This window comes from Halictus rubicundus, chromosome 10 (genome assembly GCF_050948215.1).
Source record: "Halictus rubicundus isolate RS-2024b chromosome 10, iyHalRubi1_principal, whole genome shotgun sequence".
Lineage (NCBI taxonomy): Eukaryota > Metazoa > Arthropoda > Insecta > Hymenoptera > Halictidae > Halictus > Halictus rubicundus.
The window spans coordinates 8,715,453-8,732,797 of record NC_135158.1 but is presented as its reverse complement, the minus strand read 5'-3'; the positions used below and the strand labels follow the sequence as shown (position 1 = coordinate 8,732,797).

Genomic DNA, 17,345 nt, shown 5'->3' with positions numbered 1-17,345 from the left:
TGCAGCCTTTGAAATGATTTTTTAATCATTCTTACTTCATTGATATCGTGTAGTTTGTTTCTATCAATTTTTCACGGAAATCTATCGCAAAATAATCAATAAAATTCATGGAATTTTTATACTATAAATTAAGTTGTAATAGAAGTAAGAATAATAGAAAATTATTTGTAGCAGATGGGAAACTTATAAGGCAGTTTTATTTGCTGGTATCACTGCATTACCATTAGAGTTATTATGAATATTCATAATGAAATCAATAGTTTATGTTATTCATAAAATATTTGGATAACTAATGGGTACGTATAGCAAATAAAAAGAGAGGTTTCAGTTATTATAAAGAATCTAATGGAATAATATGTTATTAAAATATGATTGTCAAAAAATGTTTAACTAGTTCAACCGCACATAAACGTGTACAAGTACGTTTATAATTAATTGTATGGCTACATATACATACATATCGTATTATCGTAGATATTTTGTTAGGCTATAGTATAAGTTCACGACTCCTTAATTAAAAGACTCTAATTTAGAGTTCACCGTCCCTAGAGTTTTTAAGTTGAAAAACTTTCGAACGCCGCACTCGAGCAATGTAACTTGCGAAAATAAAACGCAATTAGGCGGACGTTCTTGGAGTTTGTTTTCCATTTAATTTTGGCGAGCAATGTGGTCGCGGGAGTTTTAGAGTTCGTCGCTTGCTGAAGTCTTTTCCTTTCTAGAGCGACGTAGCTTTAATTATAATTGTCCGAGTATACGGAAGAAGTTGAAACTAACCTTGTTACGCATTCGAAATTTAATTTTCCGGAAACTTGACACTGGCGTGACTTTTGAAATGTGGGATTAATGTGCAGCGCCGTTTAACAAATACGCGCTTTTCATAATTTTTTTTACAAGAATTGCCGCAAGTCCTCAGCATAAAAATTGTAATTATGTGACTGATAATGTAGTATTGTGCATGGCACAGATTTTACCAACTAGTTAATAAAATACTACTTCGATGTAATGTTGATACAATGTTTGGCAAAGTTCTAGTTGCACGTAAAATATTTCAACAATTGAGCGTAATTATCGTCGAAGTTTAGAAAATTATCGTTCCACGAATTTGATGCTAGTTCGAATATCTCATCAAGCTACTTAAACGGATGGAATTAAATTTGGTGTGGTTCGAAAATTTAGTTAAGTACTTCAGAGATAAGAGGATTCCGAACAGACTGAGAAAGTCGATGGGGTCTGGTAAAATTTCGCTCGAATCCAGGGTAGTTACAACTTTTCAGTACCTTGTTAGTTCTCTTTGTTTTAATACCACTCTAACCATTTTTACAAACCTATTAGTTTTTCAAAAAATATGAAATGTTCTGTGTTAATAAGTGTATTTTCCGACAGGTTAAATATGCTCATTCTTTTTTCTATGAAGCAAATTTTATTTAACCCTTAGCGCTCGAACGGCGACTGTAAGGCGCCGCTAAAAATTGCTGTGTGATTATTCAAGATATTTTTTACATTATTAAATTTGTTTGTATTCAATAAATTACTAAACACTTCAGTATTGTACCAGTAAATTGCACCATTTTCGTATGTGTAACATGAAAACAAAATATATAGAAGGGAAATATTTTAGGTCGGAAGAAATTTTTCGTTTTGGAGTTCGAATAGCTTCGAGTGCAAAGGGTTAATAATGTTTTTACCGTCATGTGAGTGGCATTCATCTGCAAAGGGTTGAATTAGAATTGGAGTGTAGCTGAAATCGTGTGGTCAAGAGCTCGCGAAGGATAGTGTACGCAATCCTCGAAAATGAGTTCGAAAAATCGGGGGTAAGTGGGGAAAGTTAGCGGGTAAAAATCTAACGTAATTAAAACTTCACGAATAGTGCCGCGTCCGCGAACTTCATTGCCTGACCGACATTTGGTAAGCCATGTAAATTCCCGGGTCCCTGAAATACTTGAAGTTTTATCAATCTCAACGGAATGTTATAGGCCGGCTGACGAAATTCGCTGAACTAGTTCAAAGGAGGGGAGAGAGGGCAAGAGAGAGAGAGAGAGAGAGAGAGAGAGAGAGAGAGAGAGCGAGAGAGAAGGAGAGAAGTCGATTCTACACCGTTCGTAATTAGCAGGGTGCGCAGCAACGCGTGCTTCACCACGGTTACGCCATTTTGAATCTACTGTGTCTCCGCGAGCCTGTCCTCGAAACAAGTAGAATGACGTCACATCTTTGCTACCCTGTTTGCCGCTCTGCTCGTCATCCCCGTCTCGTCGATTCGACACGCTCGCTCTCTCGCTGTTCCGTTCCCGAGAGCACTCGATTTCCAGATTTTTATTGCGCCCCGTGTCGTTGACATTCTTTTGGTTTTAAACGGAGAAACCGAGCCAGAGACGCAGAACATTTTTGCTTCGCGGCACAATGGCCGAATGTGGATGCTTTCTTGCGATTGAAGTCCCGTTTTTGTTCGAGTCGCTTGTGTTTCCTGTTTCAGCTTTCATGTCGCTTCCTCTCTTCTCTCCACCTCTCTATTTCTCTCTTTATCTTCTCCTTTTCTCTCTATCTCCCTCTCTCTCTCTCTTCTCACCGTACATCGCGAACGCAGTTTTTCGGCGGCAGTTGAAATGCTGCTTCAGCTGCGCCCGGCAGTTGACTTCGCCGAAGTAATCATAAAAGATTGTACGCTCCATCCCACCGAGAATGAGAACCGAAGTTTTCCCGAGAAGTAAAAAGGGTTTCCCGCTGATTGGGTTCGGAAGGGTTGATGAACTCGCGTTTTTAGAGAAATATTTTAACATACATTTCGCAGATTTACACCTCCGGGGGGTGGACTCGAAAGTATGCGAACGCTCGTTTCATTTTTATATCTGCCTGAAACAAATATGGAATTTCGGGTCGGTTTAATTAAATTTTGTTCCACCGGTTTCATACAGTACTGGGGAATATATTTTGATATTAATTCATTGAATATCTTGTTAATAATAATACATAATCTTTATTGATTGTTTGGAACGACCGTAGACTCTTTAATAAGCATTTGCAAACTTACGCACTGGGAAAAGACATTTAGTTTTTCTGTTGTAAAAATGTTTAACGCTCAGACAGCTAAAATTAGATCCACTTTGCGGAAAATTAGGTCCGCGTTGTTCATATAAGGTCGGATAAGAAGATCAACGTTGCAAAAGTTGATGCGCAAGGATATAAAAGGATTTATATTTGAAATCGCCAAGGGCACTCCTCTTACAAAGGTTTAAATATTAAATGAATATTCTTGTATTAGAAAAAAGACTATTACTTTGAATAATTAAGCACGAAAAGATATAATGGACACTATTACCTTAGAATCTCTCGACTGCAGCCGACCTATTTCTCGAAGCGGCGGATCCATCGGTGAGTATTAATCTGCGCGGATCCATGATCAGGGTCGCATCAAATTAGCGTCTTTGTGTTTCGGGTCGGGAAAAAGCGGGGGTCTTGTGCCGGTAATTTTCGCCACAGGTAAGAAATCAATACTCTGATACGGCCATAAATCCACAAGATGGCGACGGAACCGCGCGTATCGCGTTTCATCTTTCCGCAGCTACGGGGGACAGGAGGGCGCGTCAAATGAAATCGACATGCACGTGAAAGATAACTTATCTCTGCGACGTATAGAATCTATGCTCCGACGTTACGTAACGATCCAGGGATTCGCTTTGGCTTTCGGGAACGATCTCTCCCGCCTCGGCGCGTAAATGACGTCGCCTGTAACACGGGGGTGTGCAGAATCAAAATTAAAATTAAAAAGGGGAGCTCGCGGGATCGGAGCGCGTGGAATCGAACGTTGGGTGTCTCGGTCGAACGAGGAAGAAGGGACGGACGGGTTGTGCGTAAGAGAACGAACACGGTTCAATAATACACAAATTTTATTTTATTCATTTTTTTTTTCTTCCCGCAGAATCGAGGAAATCATTTGTTGAGAGAACAAAACCTCTGCAATACGAATAGCAGTTACAAGTAAATATGTACAATAATATAGAAGTGGTTGCCTTTCTTATTTATTTTGTTTATTTTATCTTATCTTCTTTTTTTTTTTGCCTTTTTCTTTTGCTTTTAAACATCTGGCTTTTTATTTCTGGTTGTGTTCGTCTGGTATATTCCTACTTCTCGCACTGTTAATGATAATCCATAATGAATAATCAATTAATTAATTAATTAATAATAATGATAATAATTATAAGAATCGTACTGAATCAATATTAAGAATATTTTGCTTCCATACATTCACCTGGTAATGGAGGTTCAATCGTAGGCATACCAATCGACCATCGAATCATGACAATATTGACAAACTGACAGAACGTGCCTTCTTCGCCTGCTTCGCACTCCTTTTCACCTTTTCTCTCTCTCTCTCTCTCTCTCTCTCTCTCTCTCTCATCCACCCCCTTTGTCCTTCCACACTCGCCACACCTCATCCTCACTCTATCTCTCTTTCTAGTGTCTTCCACCCACTCATCCCTTCGCCACCCTGACCTCTCACCGCTGTTTACCATCCTACCTCTAGCTCCTGCCTTTTTAATTCACCCCTTTTCACACGCATGGCTCTTGTTCAAGCGCGATTTTTAGGCGTACACACCGTGTAAAACACGCACCCGAAAAACCTCCCCCTGCTCGCCCTCCAACTCCTCTCCTCAAACATTAATAACACGTAAAGCCACCCCCTGGCGCGTCTTCGCCGCTCCCGAAGACCATCGACCATCGTTCAACCCTCTAAAACCCGTTCGAACAGCTCTCGTGCGCGCCTACACCGCCGAAAAAATTCGACGAGCACGAGACCCTGTCCACCCTTTTACTCCAAAATTTCCCCCAACGTCGGTGTCTGTTTGAACGAACCCCGGTCCATCTACCCCATAAACCCACCCCCCTCCCCCGGTATCGACCGTTCGCACCGGAACGTGCGTCTCCGTCGGTTCGTCTCCTAAGATTAAGTCCACTAAGCATTCCCTACCGTTGATTAAATGCTCATCGCGACAAGAGAGCTCAACAGCGGCTCTAACACACCCCCCTCTTAGAATCATCTTCGTTCCCGGTGTCTTCTATTCTCTCTCTCTCTCTCTCTCTCTCTCTCTCTCTCTCTCTCTCTCTTTCTCTCGCGCGCGAAAACCCGCCGCTTCGAGCAACGAAAAACTTCTCCGTTGATCTCGTGGGCCTCTTTCGTTCTCACCCTCCCCGAAAAACGTCTTCGCGTGTCTCTTTCACCTCCCCCCCCCCCACACCGTACAACGACGCTTTTCCCGGCAAACCGAGTCACATTCTTAATTCACCCCCTCGAGGATCGTCCCGCGGGTCGCGCGTTTCGTCTTCTTTTCCACCGACCCCTCTGTACTCGAAGACGTGCCATACTCGTGACAGCTTTACGTGGCTCAACAACGACCGAGAAAAGGACCGCACTTTTCGTCTGAAGGAGTATCGCCACGTGGCAATTGCGCGATTGCAACGTCGGCACCGTGTAACCTTCCTCTGCAGCTTCGCCTTGCCGTTCCTCTTTCCATTTTCTAGCTAGCCTGGCTTCCAATCTCATCGCTTGCTAACTCCGAATCATCCATGGCATCGACTAGACACCCTGCTACCATCCTCTCGACTCCTATTCTTTGTTCTAGCTAGCCTACCTTTCATTACAATATACTGTTCTGCCGTTTTGTGTTGTTTCTAGCAAGCTCTAAATTAGCGCCGATTTGAGCTAACATCCTGGCTTCGTTTTTCCTGGCTTCTCTTGTCTTTAGCAAGGTCTATATCATCTAAACTGTCTAATAGACACCCTAGTGCCCTGCTACCCTTATTTCCACAGTCTCATTTGCCCATCTCTGATCTAGCTGGCCTATCTTCTGTCGATTACAATATATTCCGCCATTTTCCGCTGTTTCTAACAAGTCCCAAATTAGCGCCAATTCCAGCTAACCCCTATCTTCGTTTTTCTTTGCGGTTGCACCCTCTTCCAACCGCTTCGAGTTGCCTCCAATAAGATCCATCTTCCTTCTAGCTAGCCTAGCTTTCGTAGATTACAATGCACTACTTATTCATCGTTTCCCGTTGTTTTCCTAGCAAGATCTAAATCAACGCCAATTCGGTCTAACCCCCCTCCCCCCTCATCTTCGTTTTTCCTAGCGACTGCATCCCCTACTAACCGCTTCGCGTTGTTTGTAGTTTCAAACCGGCGCCAACTTGAACTAACCACCTGGTCCGCTTTCAAGTTAGGTTACCGAGGCGCGAGAACCGTTTCCCTTCGCGAACCTGAGAGAAGGGGCTCGACAAAAGCCCGTCTCGTTCCTGCAAATTGCACGTCGAGGAACCGGTGATATTTTTTCGGTGAAAAAGCGAACGAAACGCGCGAACACTATGACTACGATCCTCGAGCCACCCTTAACTCGTTCCTCACTCGCCCTTCAACCAACTCACTCCCTTTCTCCCTTTCTTTCTCTCTCTCTCTCTCTCTCTCTCTGTTCGTCTTTTCTTGTTGGTTAGGTTTGTTTGTTTGTTTGTTTCATATATATCTTTTTTTTTGTATTCCGTGAAAAGAAAAGCCCACCATCGTAATAATTAACGTGTTAACGGCGACGTCGTTCATCGAACGGGCTCCGTCGACCTCGTTTTTGTTACGATCGATTCGTTTTTTATCGTTTATGATTTTTTTTTTTCATCTTATTCTTGCTTGTCGTTAAATAGTAATCATCTAAACAATGAAAGCGGCAAAACGTCTCGAGGAAAAAGGTGTCCCTGAGCGCCACACGGAAGGGGACGACGACGACGACACGCGCGCACGTAAAAACGCACGCGGGCACGCTGTTTCTTCTTATTTCTTTTTTTTTTTCTTTGGGAGGGAGAAATAAAAGAGACCGTTTCGCTACGTTCGTTCGATTGTTTGTTTGTTTGCTTCATTGCTTGCTGGTTTGTCAGCCGCCCATCGTCGTCCTCGTCCCTTTCACTCCCACGATTATTAGCCGCACCTGCACAGGACTTCGCGGGACGCGTCCAGTCTAATTGTATGTGTAAGAAAGAGCAACTATTTTATACATTTTGTGTGGTTCCCACGTGAGAAAAGAAGGTGTTCTCTACGCATCCATCTCGTTCTGTACACTATACGTTTGCTCGTTTTCTTATCGTTAAAAGGTTGTTACGGGGTTGGTGTTCTTTCTCTCCATGGGGGTGGGGGGGTTGGGGGGTTGGGGGTGGGAGCGAAGAATTCAATGCCAACCTGGACGATCGGTCGCGTCCTGCGCAGGTATTCGTAAAAAGAGGGACGCTCTTCTCAAAATGTTGCATCTTTGTGAAATCGCGTTTTTTTTCTCAACTAAGTTCCTATGTCCTTTAAATCCTTATTACAAGTACGGTAGTAATAGTAGTAGAAGTAGCAGCGGTAGTAGTAGTAGTAATAGTAGTAGTAGTAGTTTATTAATAGTAGGTTTTTTCTCATTTTTTTTTTTCATCGTTTTTATGTTTAAGCATTTTTTTATCCTTTAGTTTTCTGGTTCTGATAATCTAATAGACATCTAAAAATAACACCCATTTTTTTCATTATTATTTCATTATTTGTATTTCTCCTTAGCATTTCTTTTTTTATTTTTATTTTAGTTTATTTCGATCAAGTATTACTTAAAGATTCCTTAAACGTTAGACTGAGGGCCGCGTGGTGCGCGCACCTGGGCTCGACGGTGGATCAAGCAGACGCCGGGAGGAGGAATCGATCATTTAGATAGTTCTATATCATGGTCGTCGGCCGCCATTTTCGTTTATCCCCCACTGGTTGACGGGAGAGAGTTTCACCTATGCGAGGATCGACCGGCGTGCAAAACACCGGGCCGACACTTTTCGTTTCGGAAACTCGCCTCCCGTTTCATGCAAATCCACCCTCTCCCCACCCCCACCCCCTGTTTCTCTTCTTTTTCTCTCACGTTCTTTTCTCCTAACGATCCGACCGCACACGATCAACCCTTTCCAACCCCTTCCCGACCATCCCTCGAGCCCAGACTGAACGCAGCTTTGCATACCACTGTTTGAATTACATCTTACATTTATTTCTAGCGGCTGGAGTAACAAGTTTTTTTTTTATTTTTGTCATTCGTTTTGTCAGCTCAGTACTGCATCAATTCATATTGCTGCTGTTGTGATCTGTACCCAAACCGTCGTTCCCAATTAAACCCCTGTCCACGCATACACACCCTCCTCTCATCATCATCCTCCTCCCTGTGTCTCTTATTCCCTTCACCCTCTCACTCACTCTCTTTCTCTCTCTCTCTCTCTCTCTCTCTCTCTCTCTCTCTCTCTCTCGTGTCTGGCCTTCTTATGCGTTGGTGCATCGATCTTCTTCGTTACGACCTCCATCCCTCAACCCCCGAAATCTGTGGTTAAATTTCCTCCACAATCTCCCCCCCCCCTCACTCTCTCTCTCACTCTCTCTCACTCTCCTACCCTCCGTCTCGGCTTCCCGTATTTTTCCCTTTCATGTTAATTTTAATATCACATTTTCATGGGAACAGACTGGCCCGATATATTTGGAAACGGAACCCGGATATGCTGATCAGGTGAATCGGTAATTTTCGAATGTCCTGTCTTTCGTCCTCTTCCTCGTTATCGCTATCAAAGATACTCGATCGCCGAGCCCTCGAAACAATGAATTTTACAATAGTCCAAATTGATTTTCTGTCCGCTTTTGTTTGTATTTTTTTTTTTTTGGTTTTTCATTTTTGATACCGGCGAATTCTCTTTCGATCGTTTGTCATCGAATCGACGTGTCCGACTCGCTGGTGAAGAAGTCGAACGTCGTCGCGTTCGATATTTGATGGAACGTTCGCATGGTATGTCCTGTCGCGCAGCTTTCTCTGCGAGAATTGCCACGGAACCGTTCTCTGTCTCTGTTTACCGTTTATCGTTTATCGTTTTCTTCGCTTTTCGTTTTTACTCGCGTTCTTACTCGCGTCTTCTCACTTTCGCCTGTTCCTCGTTCACCACACGTGCGGGAAAAGCAGAGCGCAATACATCGGGCGAGCGTGTCCCTGTTAATATATAGAATACATACATCTTTATCTCGCTACAAGGTACTACGAACCCAGATCGAAAAACGATAATAGTCCATCGTTTATGAGATATTACGGCACGTACAACGACTTGGATGGCAACGACGAAACGAAAACGAAACTCACGAGACAAAAAGGACAAAGAAAAAAAAAAGAAAGAATAAAAGGAATTATCTTTTAACATACGAAGGTGCGTTCATCAACAATCTACACGTTCAAGAGACATTCATCGTTAAATCACTTAATTGAAACTCCTTACACTGTAAAATATTAATTATGTTTGCTCTTGTTTATCCCTCCCGTAATCGACCCTTCCTAAAACAGGTCCCTCCCTTTCTCTCTTTCTCTCGCTAACACTCTCTCCCATTCTTTCTTTCAATCTTACTTACGCACGCTCAATCATACACACACATACACGCACACACACACACACACCCTCTCTCTCTCTCTCTCTCTCTCCCTCGTTTACTTTTGTAGACGCTTGTGTAATTAATGTTACCATTTTTTTTATTCTTTTTTTGTGTGATTTTTTTTTTGTAATTTTTGGTTTGCTTTGTGGTGGTTCTTGGTGGTTCCCTCGTTTAATACGATTTCTTGCTATATCTCACACGTACACCTTTGTCCGTCTCTGACCTTTTCCGATCCTCTATCGTCTTGCCAAAAAAGAAAACCGAAAGAAAAGAACATCCGCGCGACGCGAAGGACTCCGATCGCTTCCCGTGTCGAAAGTCAACGGCGTAGTCTAACTCTTTCTCTCTCTCTCTCTCTCTCTCTCTCTCTCTCTCTCTCTCTCTCTCTTTCTGCATCTATCGGTCTCTCTCTCTCACCCCTGTACGAATTCTCCCTTTGATCCTAAGCCCCTAGCGAACGCGAACGACAGCCAACGCGTGTCCACGATGTTCGGGGAATAATTACGAACGGATGCACACCGCGACGATTAATCAATCCGACGTGTCTTTCGTTGAATGAACCGCTTCCGCCAATGGGGTCTGGTCGAAGTATAGTAATTTCAGCTCGGCGCGCGCCGCCACGATCAACAAACAACAATTCCGAAACGATGAGACAACGTAAAACCGTCCTTGAAAACTAAAAGCGCACCGAGTTTTTCTATATACGAAACACGACCGAAAGACTGCAATGAATCAAAATAAATTTTCTCGATGGAGGCGGTTCCCGAGCTTCCGGTTTCATCCTTCATACGAGGATCATCCCAGTCTCGAATCCCACCCGTTTTATATCTGATGTGTCGGCCGCGGTAAATCTTCTGCAACAACCAATATGATTGCGTTCAACTATAGATAAATGGTCGATTGTTGATACAACAACGACTTGCGGGAGTATCATTACGTTTAATATTAAAAAGTCGCGGCATGCCTCGCTGAAAATATTTCACTCGGCTTGGTCGCTCTCTCGGTGGGATTCGAGGTGTGCGCCGCCACCCTACCAATCTCTGTTCTCTCGTCCGCTTTTCTGTTCTCTAACTGTTCCAGGAACTGCCTCCAACTGTCTCGGTTGGCTGTCGCTCGGGATCGCGCATCTCTCGTCGCAAAAACCCATTAAAATCGAATTCACCGTCGTATACGTCGCCGATCATCAATTTCCTAGAAACGCCACACCTCTTCGCCGTAGATCACGCGCACACGATCAAAAGTGTTTCTCAAAAGCATCATCCAGCCGGCTCGTTACACGGCACACGTCGAGGACGCTTCCGCGAGAAACTCCCTCTGAAACTCTTCGCCCCCCTTTTCCCTACCAACCCTCGAAGGTAAACATTTTTTTGTCGTTTTCGTTTTCTTACAAACTAACGCCGTGGTTTTTGTTTTAAATCGTGTATTTTTTTTTTTTTTGTTCAGAGATCACTCGTTACGTTTGGTAATCAGTCTATCTGGTCTGCGTAGAGCCTAGCCCTCTCGAACCACCCTCGACGATCTCCCCGATCCGAGAGCCTTCCCTTTACGCACCGATTTCACTTTCTTACAACCCCCGCCGTTCCTAACAACGAAAAAAAGGAAATTTTACAAAAGAACGAAAGACAAGATAGTCCCCATAATAATACTTTGAAATTGAAAGACCGAAACGCATCGATTTCATCCCCCCTCCCCATCCCATCCCACCCCCACCCCTCGATCTAGTCGAAATCTCATCGAAACCTCGTCGAACACTGAATCGGAGAATTCTGACGATTAACCGACGACCTAACCGGTTAGGCACACCTCGCGGGATGCCACTCGAACCGCAAAATGGAAACCAACGATTCCCCTAACCGGCCGGTGGAACATAATCGCCGGCCATCGTGCGACTTTCTCGTCGATTTCCCGGAGCTCTTTGGACCCTTGTACGACCTTCTTTGAATCCATCTCTCTCTCTCTCTCTCTCTCTCTCTCTCTCTCTCTCTCTCTCTCCCCCAAAATATTGATAACGCTTCCCCGCGATTTGTATACGCGTGTACACCGATCACTATGGTGGTCGTTCTCCAAGATGGCGGCGTCGCTCGCCTGGTTAACGGCCGGCAAAGAAATTCCGCGCGACAACAGGTGGTACAGCCTCGAAAACGCCGAACGAGGGACTTACAGAATTTGTACTCTTTGAATGTGTATTACAATGAAACGATGCTTTCTTCCTCCTCGGCTTCATTTCCCTCCCTCTTCCGCTTATAATATACTAATAAGACTCGCTTTCGCGCCGGAGGCCCACCTCCTTAATTAACAGTGTCTCGCGTGAAAACGTATACGTGTGTGTCGTCTTCGTGTCTTTCTCTCTTTCTCTCTCTTTCTCTCTCTCTCTCTCTCTCTCTCTCTCTCTCTCTCTCTCTCTTTCATCCCTCCTATGCTTCCCGCGGTTTCGCACCTTACATCCCGCGACGAGAACCGTGTACCTGCGTGTGTCTGAACAGTGTATACGTGTGTGTCGCCTTACGTTAGCAGTGTATGATTTTTCCGACTTTCCCCCACCGGATTATGCGCTCGAGTGTACGTCGAAGGGTGGAATTAATTTTCTCTGTCTGTGTCTGCTGTGTCTCTGTGTGTGTTTGTGTATGCGTGTGTGTATGATTTTTATTCCTTCGACTAATTAAAAAACCGTAGGGCTCGCGGAGGAATTCCCGCGAGTTCGTTCCCGATCGAGCCTTCATCTCGCCAGGCGAATCAACAACCCCTTCGACCCTTCAGCCCTGATTTCTTTATGTTCCGGATCAGCTGACTTTGCTTCCCATCCCTCGGTGTACCGTGCTCGATTATGATTCTTCTCGGCTATGAATTTTCCCCCGGAATTTCCCTATTTTTTTTTTCTTTCTTTCTTTCTTTTCTTTCTTTGCTCGTGCCCGCGAACCGAGAGCAATAAACGAGACTGAAGTAGAATCAACAACGCCGCCGCTCCCCGTCGATCGGATCCCATTCGAGATCCATCGATCGCTCGGGAGGTAAAATCGCGGAGCCGCAGCAGCGAATATCGTCGACGTGGGACACGGTTCTCCCATAGATTTCCCCGTGTACTGATTGGCCGAAAAACGAGGAAAACGCTCGGCGGCGTCTGGTCGAAGGACTCGAAGGAAATCGGTGAAGGATCGTCGATCGCCGAGTGTGTCCCGAAAGAATACGAAAATGATCGACAACCTCGGCGATCCTTCGACGCGACGCCGCAGAATGAAGAACGATTGCGCGATCGTCGCGTTCCAGACGGATCGATGATCGCCGAAAGAGCAACGGGGATTCCGCATTGCTCGATCGCGATCTCTCACAACCAACAGCCAAAGATCCTCGAAAAAATTTCTTGGTGACATCGGCCAGAGACGAGAGCCATCTACAGTATATCGACAACGAGCCGCGTCTCTGATCGATACGCCACGATCGGATCCGCTCGAACAGCGACGATCGCCGATTGCAAACGATCTGACGATCCTATTGCTAGCTTGATCCTCTCGGGGGTGTACGTCGAGGAAGAAACGCCCGGAATTTCCTCTTAGATATTCTACTCCGTCGCTTTCTCCATAAATTTGGTCTCCCTTAAAAATATGTACAATACTCGTCAATTTACATCGTATTCCGTTCGTCTCGAAGTTTCTCGCGATTCTTCCTCGCGGACCCCCCGGCTTGTTCTTCTGGTTTCCCTTCGGGGTGTAGTTTCTCTTCGACCCCGGTTGGTCAGATTTTCGCCCCTGGTCTTATCTGTTTTTCCTCGTTTCATTGTTTCCTCGTCGTTTTCACGCTTCTTCGCAGTGTTCCTCGCCGAGACCACCAGTGTGAGACCGTATACGCGCTGATGTTCTCTTCGAGGTTCTCTTCGAGGCTCGAAAAACGGGGGTGCATGCCAATAGTTCGCACGCCGTCGATCTTCGCACGCTCCTACGGCTTCCTTCTTCTTCCTCTTCCTCTTCCTCTCCTTCCTTCTTCCACGTACTCGCTCGTTTCTTCAGCTATACCCGCAGCACCCTCCTCGTATGCTCTCGCCACCATATTCTTCAACCTCCGCGTCTTCTTCTTCTTCTTCTTCTTCTTCCTCTTCGCCTCCTTTCGCGCCCCCAAGTGCTCCCCCTCTACTTTCTTCCACCGCCACCGCGCCATCTCTTTGTCTGCAAATAGCCCAGAGGTACGGACGTGAGAATTTATTTGTCGAGGATCTGTTCCTTTTTACTATAGCATGCCTACCCCTTACCTTCGCACCCCCTTACCGTCTCATATCGCCGGAGAAAAAGGGAGAGATTTACCATTGCATCGTCTTTTTTCACTTTAGAGGGTCGGAGAACTGTGCTAGAAATTCCATTTTTGTGCCTTGATATTTTCTGAAGTACGCTCGATTCTCTTACAACTTCTTTTTTTTATGAGATAAATAGATATCCTAATTCTTATAGACGGGGGTGTGTACCCTCTCGAAAATATTTTCTGAAAATCTCTCTCTGTTTCTCCTGCTAGCGTATTTCGTTCGGTTGTTGCATACGAAATTTAAGTAAACGCTCACGAAACGATAAATAGCAACTTTTTGTCTTCACAAAGGGTTGCGAAAGAATCAATTCTATTGAATGTTTCACTTGGAGAAGCTATTTTCATATATTTCAGCCGTGCTGGTTCCCTTTTAAATTTGTTTCTTTCTTTTTACATTGGAATGATATGTCACCAAAAAGTGAACTGTTTCGTATGCAACAACCTAATGTCGTGTAGACCATGAAAAGCAAAAACATAGAAATATTAAGCAACTTTTACAGATTGTTATAACGTGGGCGAGGATCACAGGACTAAGGATTGTGAATAATGAATATATCCGAACGATTTTTCAGAGACAAAAAAATCTGTTCGAGAAAGTAAAAATTCTACAGATAGAAAAAGAATAATTTTCTCTGGTAAAACGACCGTCGAGATTTTTCTCCGTGTGACCAAATACTGTTTTCAAGTTCGATGGCCAAAGTTTAGAGCCGCACGAAGATAGCTTCCGACAATATTTAATTCCCAAATGTTGTATTCAGTTCGCGTGAATGCTATCTCTTTCTTTCGCTTGTTCAGACGGGTTTAAGCGTCACTCACGTCTCCGCGCTGGCTAAATACGGTAAAAAAAAATTAAAAAAAAAAAGAAAAAACGGTGCTCGTGACGTGCCTCGCACAAGACACGAAAAATGCTACGTTAATTAAGACGAACACGTTGAACGCAGCAATTTTCCCGTGCAATAATTCTGAAAAGTTATTATCCGAACGCCAGGAGCCCCGGCATTATGAGACTTTAAAAATGGTATTTGTACGCGGGCAATCCGCATTTAAAAACTCCCGGGAGTCGGTAAACTGCAACGTCGGTTTGCAAAGTGGCGTCCATTCAGAAGGCGCTGGTTGAGGATGCTCTTTCAATTCGGGCTTTTGCCGTTGTTAAACCTTAGACCGCGACTTTCGTGCGTCTCGTTGATGTGAAGCACAAGAGAGAGAGAGAGACAGAACAAAAAAAAAACAAAGCTAAACGAATCATCGGCTACAGCACGTTGTCCGCACGATATTCGAAATGGAATTGCTGCGAAAAACGTGGAAAAAAGGAAAAATCGGTGGAAAAGCCCTAGGGGCATTGGATACGAACCAATATTTTTCGAAAACTGCGTTTCTTTGCGGACCAGCGGGGACAAATGTAAATCCAGATAACACGAATGGCGAATGGCATTAAAAAATTCATTTAGGACTCAGATTAAAGATTCAACCATTCGTTATGCTTGCACGAGCATTCTTTCCCGCTTGGTTTTCGAAACCGCGTTAGTACCGAACTGAAGATGGAGGTTCGCGATCATTAAAAATTTAACGAATATTTGAAAACATCTCTCGTAACTGGTCTCGCACGGCGAAACGCTAAAATAATTCTACCCGCGTTCCGTTTTTGCACGAAGTTTGAAGAGTCTAAGTGGAAAGTATCGGTGTTTTGAAGTTGAAAAGCGGGTAGAACGCTTTTGAATGGCTCTTCGAGATGAATAGTTCTGGAAATAACCCTCGGCCCGTAGAACGGGGGTGAAATGGTTTCCACAGCGCAGCGGCAACATGCCGAGCCTGATCGTAGAATGAAAACTATTTACTTCGAACGCGATGCATCGGAGCATAGTAATCTTTACTAGTGCTCTTCTCTACTATTTTGTAACTGTTTCAAGGAACTTTAGGTCCGAATCGTGTGCAGAACGCTTTGAAAAGAATTGAAAATGTTTAATGTGTTTCGGTTTTGTGTGGGTTCTTTTGAAAAGAATTCAATGGTAGCTCATGTCTAGACGCACGCTAAAATATATTGCTAATACGAATTTTGTTTAACCCTCGGCGGCCCCTTTTATTTATGCTTTATCTTATTGTAAATATCTCTTTTGTAACTGACGGAGTTATACATTGCATACATTTTTGAAAGCTATAAACTCACTGTTAATTTGTGACTTAGTACCATTCGCTGTTTTCAAGTTACATACAATTTTTTATATTCATCACAAAATTCGTGGCAATAGAGGGGTAAACAGCTGGTATAATAATTTTATGAAGGTAGTCAAAACTGAATTTTGTACTTCTGAACAGAATTGACGGTAGAAAATGATTTGAAAGAAATAAATTGGTAGATCAGGTTTTCAGAGATGGAGTCGGTTCGAAGTAGGGTTTTGAAGGAGGGTTTGGAGCACTATATAATTAAGTAATAATTAATGATAAACCCACCTAAAGATTGTCCATCATTTCGGAAAGGGTCAGCCTGGAGGTGGACATTGCGACGCCACTGTCGCTGCTGCTCTGCACGCTGCTGTGATCATCGGTGTCCGACTGGTTGCTCGTATAACCGATCACGTCTACTTCATCTGCAACAGGAAAAATAGAAACCATGAAATTCAACGCAAATATAGGTGTTTTATTCGATTACGATTTACTTCGACGAACGATACAAGCTGAGATGTCAACGTAGCCTATCGAAACCTTCGATAAATTGTCGAATACAAATTTCAACCTAATGTAACGCAACATCATTGCGTTCGCAATTTCCCGAAAACTGTGGCGGATCGAGGAAAATTCCTCGCAGTCCCAACACCTTCAAGCTTCTCCATAAAATGTGAGTTGACTGGTTCGAGTCGGATATCAGCAGAGAAACTCAACGTCGTCACCCCAGTTTCGATCTCGCAACGGCGGCTTTATCAGCGCGTTGCCGAAAGATCAGTGTCCCTTTCGATACACCGAAGCTCGCCTATCACTCCTCAGTTCCTTTAGAAAATATCTCGTAAAAACATCTCCTAAAAGTGGCGTATTGTCGCGTTTGGCGCTCGGCGTTCGAGAAGAAGAAGAAATCGTTTATCCAGTCGGGTCCGCGAAATGTCGTCGAAAAAGAACGAAAAGAAGAAGAAGAAGAAAAAGAAAAAAAAAAAAGTAAATCCACCATCCCTTTATCGCGCATCTCCTTGACCTGTAGCGATGCTCGTTCCCCGTCGCCGAGGAGAAAGGAGCTCGTCTGGGGATTTTATGAATCGTAACTCGCGAGGAACGGGAGGAGCCACGTCAAAGTCTCGTTAAACTAGTTTCGCGGTGATCGAGCGACCTTCGACCTTTTCGCGCCGGATAAGTCCCCGGCAGCAGCCCCAGGCGTATATCAAATTGTTTGCTGTTCTCGAATTCTACGGCTGCGTGTGCAGCCGGCGGAAGTTTTTCTTTTTCGATTTTGTCATCGGAGAACGCGCGGCGCCCTCGCTCGCTCTTTCCTCTTGGCACACAACCGAAAACCGCACCGGGAATATTGAGGATCCCGGCCCTGCCGAGAGAATATCGGCCCTTCGACAACACCCGTCGCAGTAAAACATCCGCGACTTTCGCCTCTGTGAAATACAACCCGGTCCCTGCACGCCCACGC

General features: G+C 44.3%; 1 protein-coding gene across 1 annotated transcript in view; it reads right to left on the bottom strand.

Moving 5' to 3' along the window:
- Window positions 1-3,863: 3,863 nt before the first annotated feature.
- Window positions 3,864-17,345, bottom strand: part of Mxd (MAX dimerization protein) — a 285,259-nt gene continuing 271,777 nt past the window's right edge. Inside the window, exons 7-8 of the mRNA XM_076794420.1 lie at window positions 16,172-16,308; window positions 3,864-13,593 (exon numbers count right to left, since the gene is read on the bottom strand). Of these exons, the coding sequence (XP_076650535.1) occupies window positions 16,172-16,308 (137 nt within the window). The 3' untranslated portion in view covers window positions 3,864-13,593. The remainder of the gene's footprint in view (window positions 13,594-16,171; window positions 16,309-17,345) is intronic.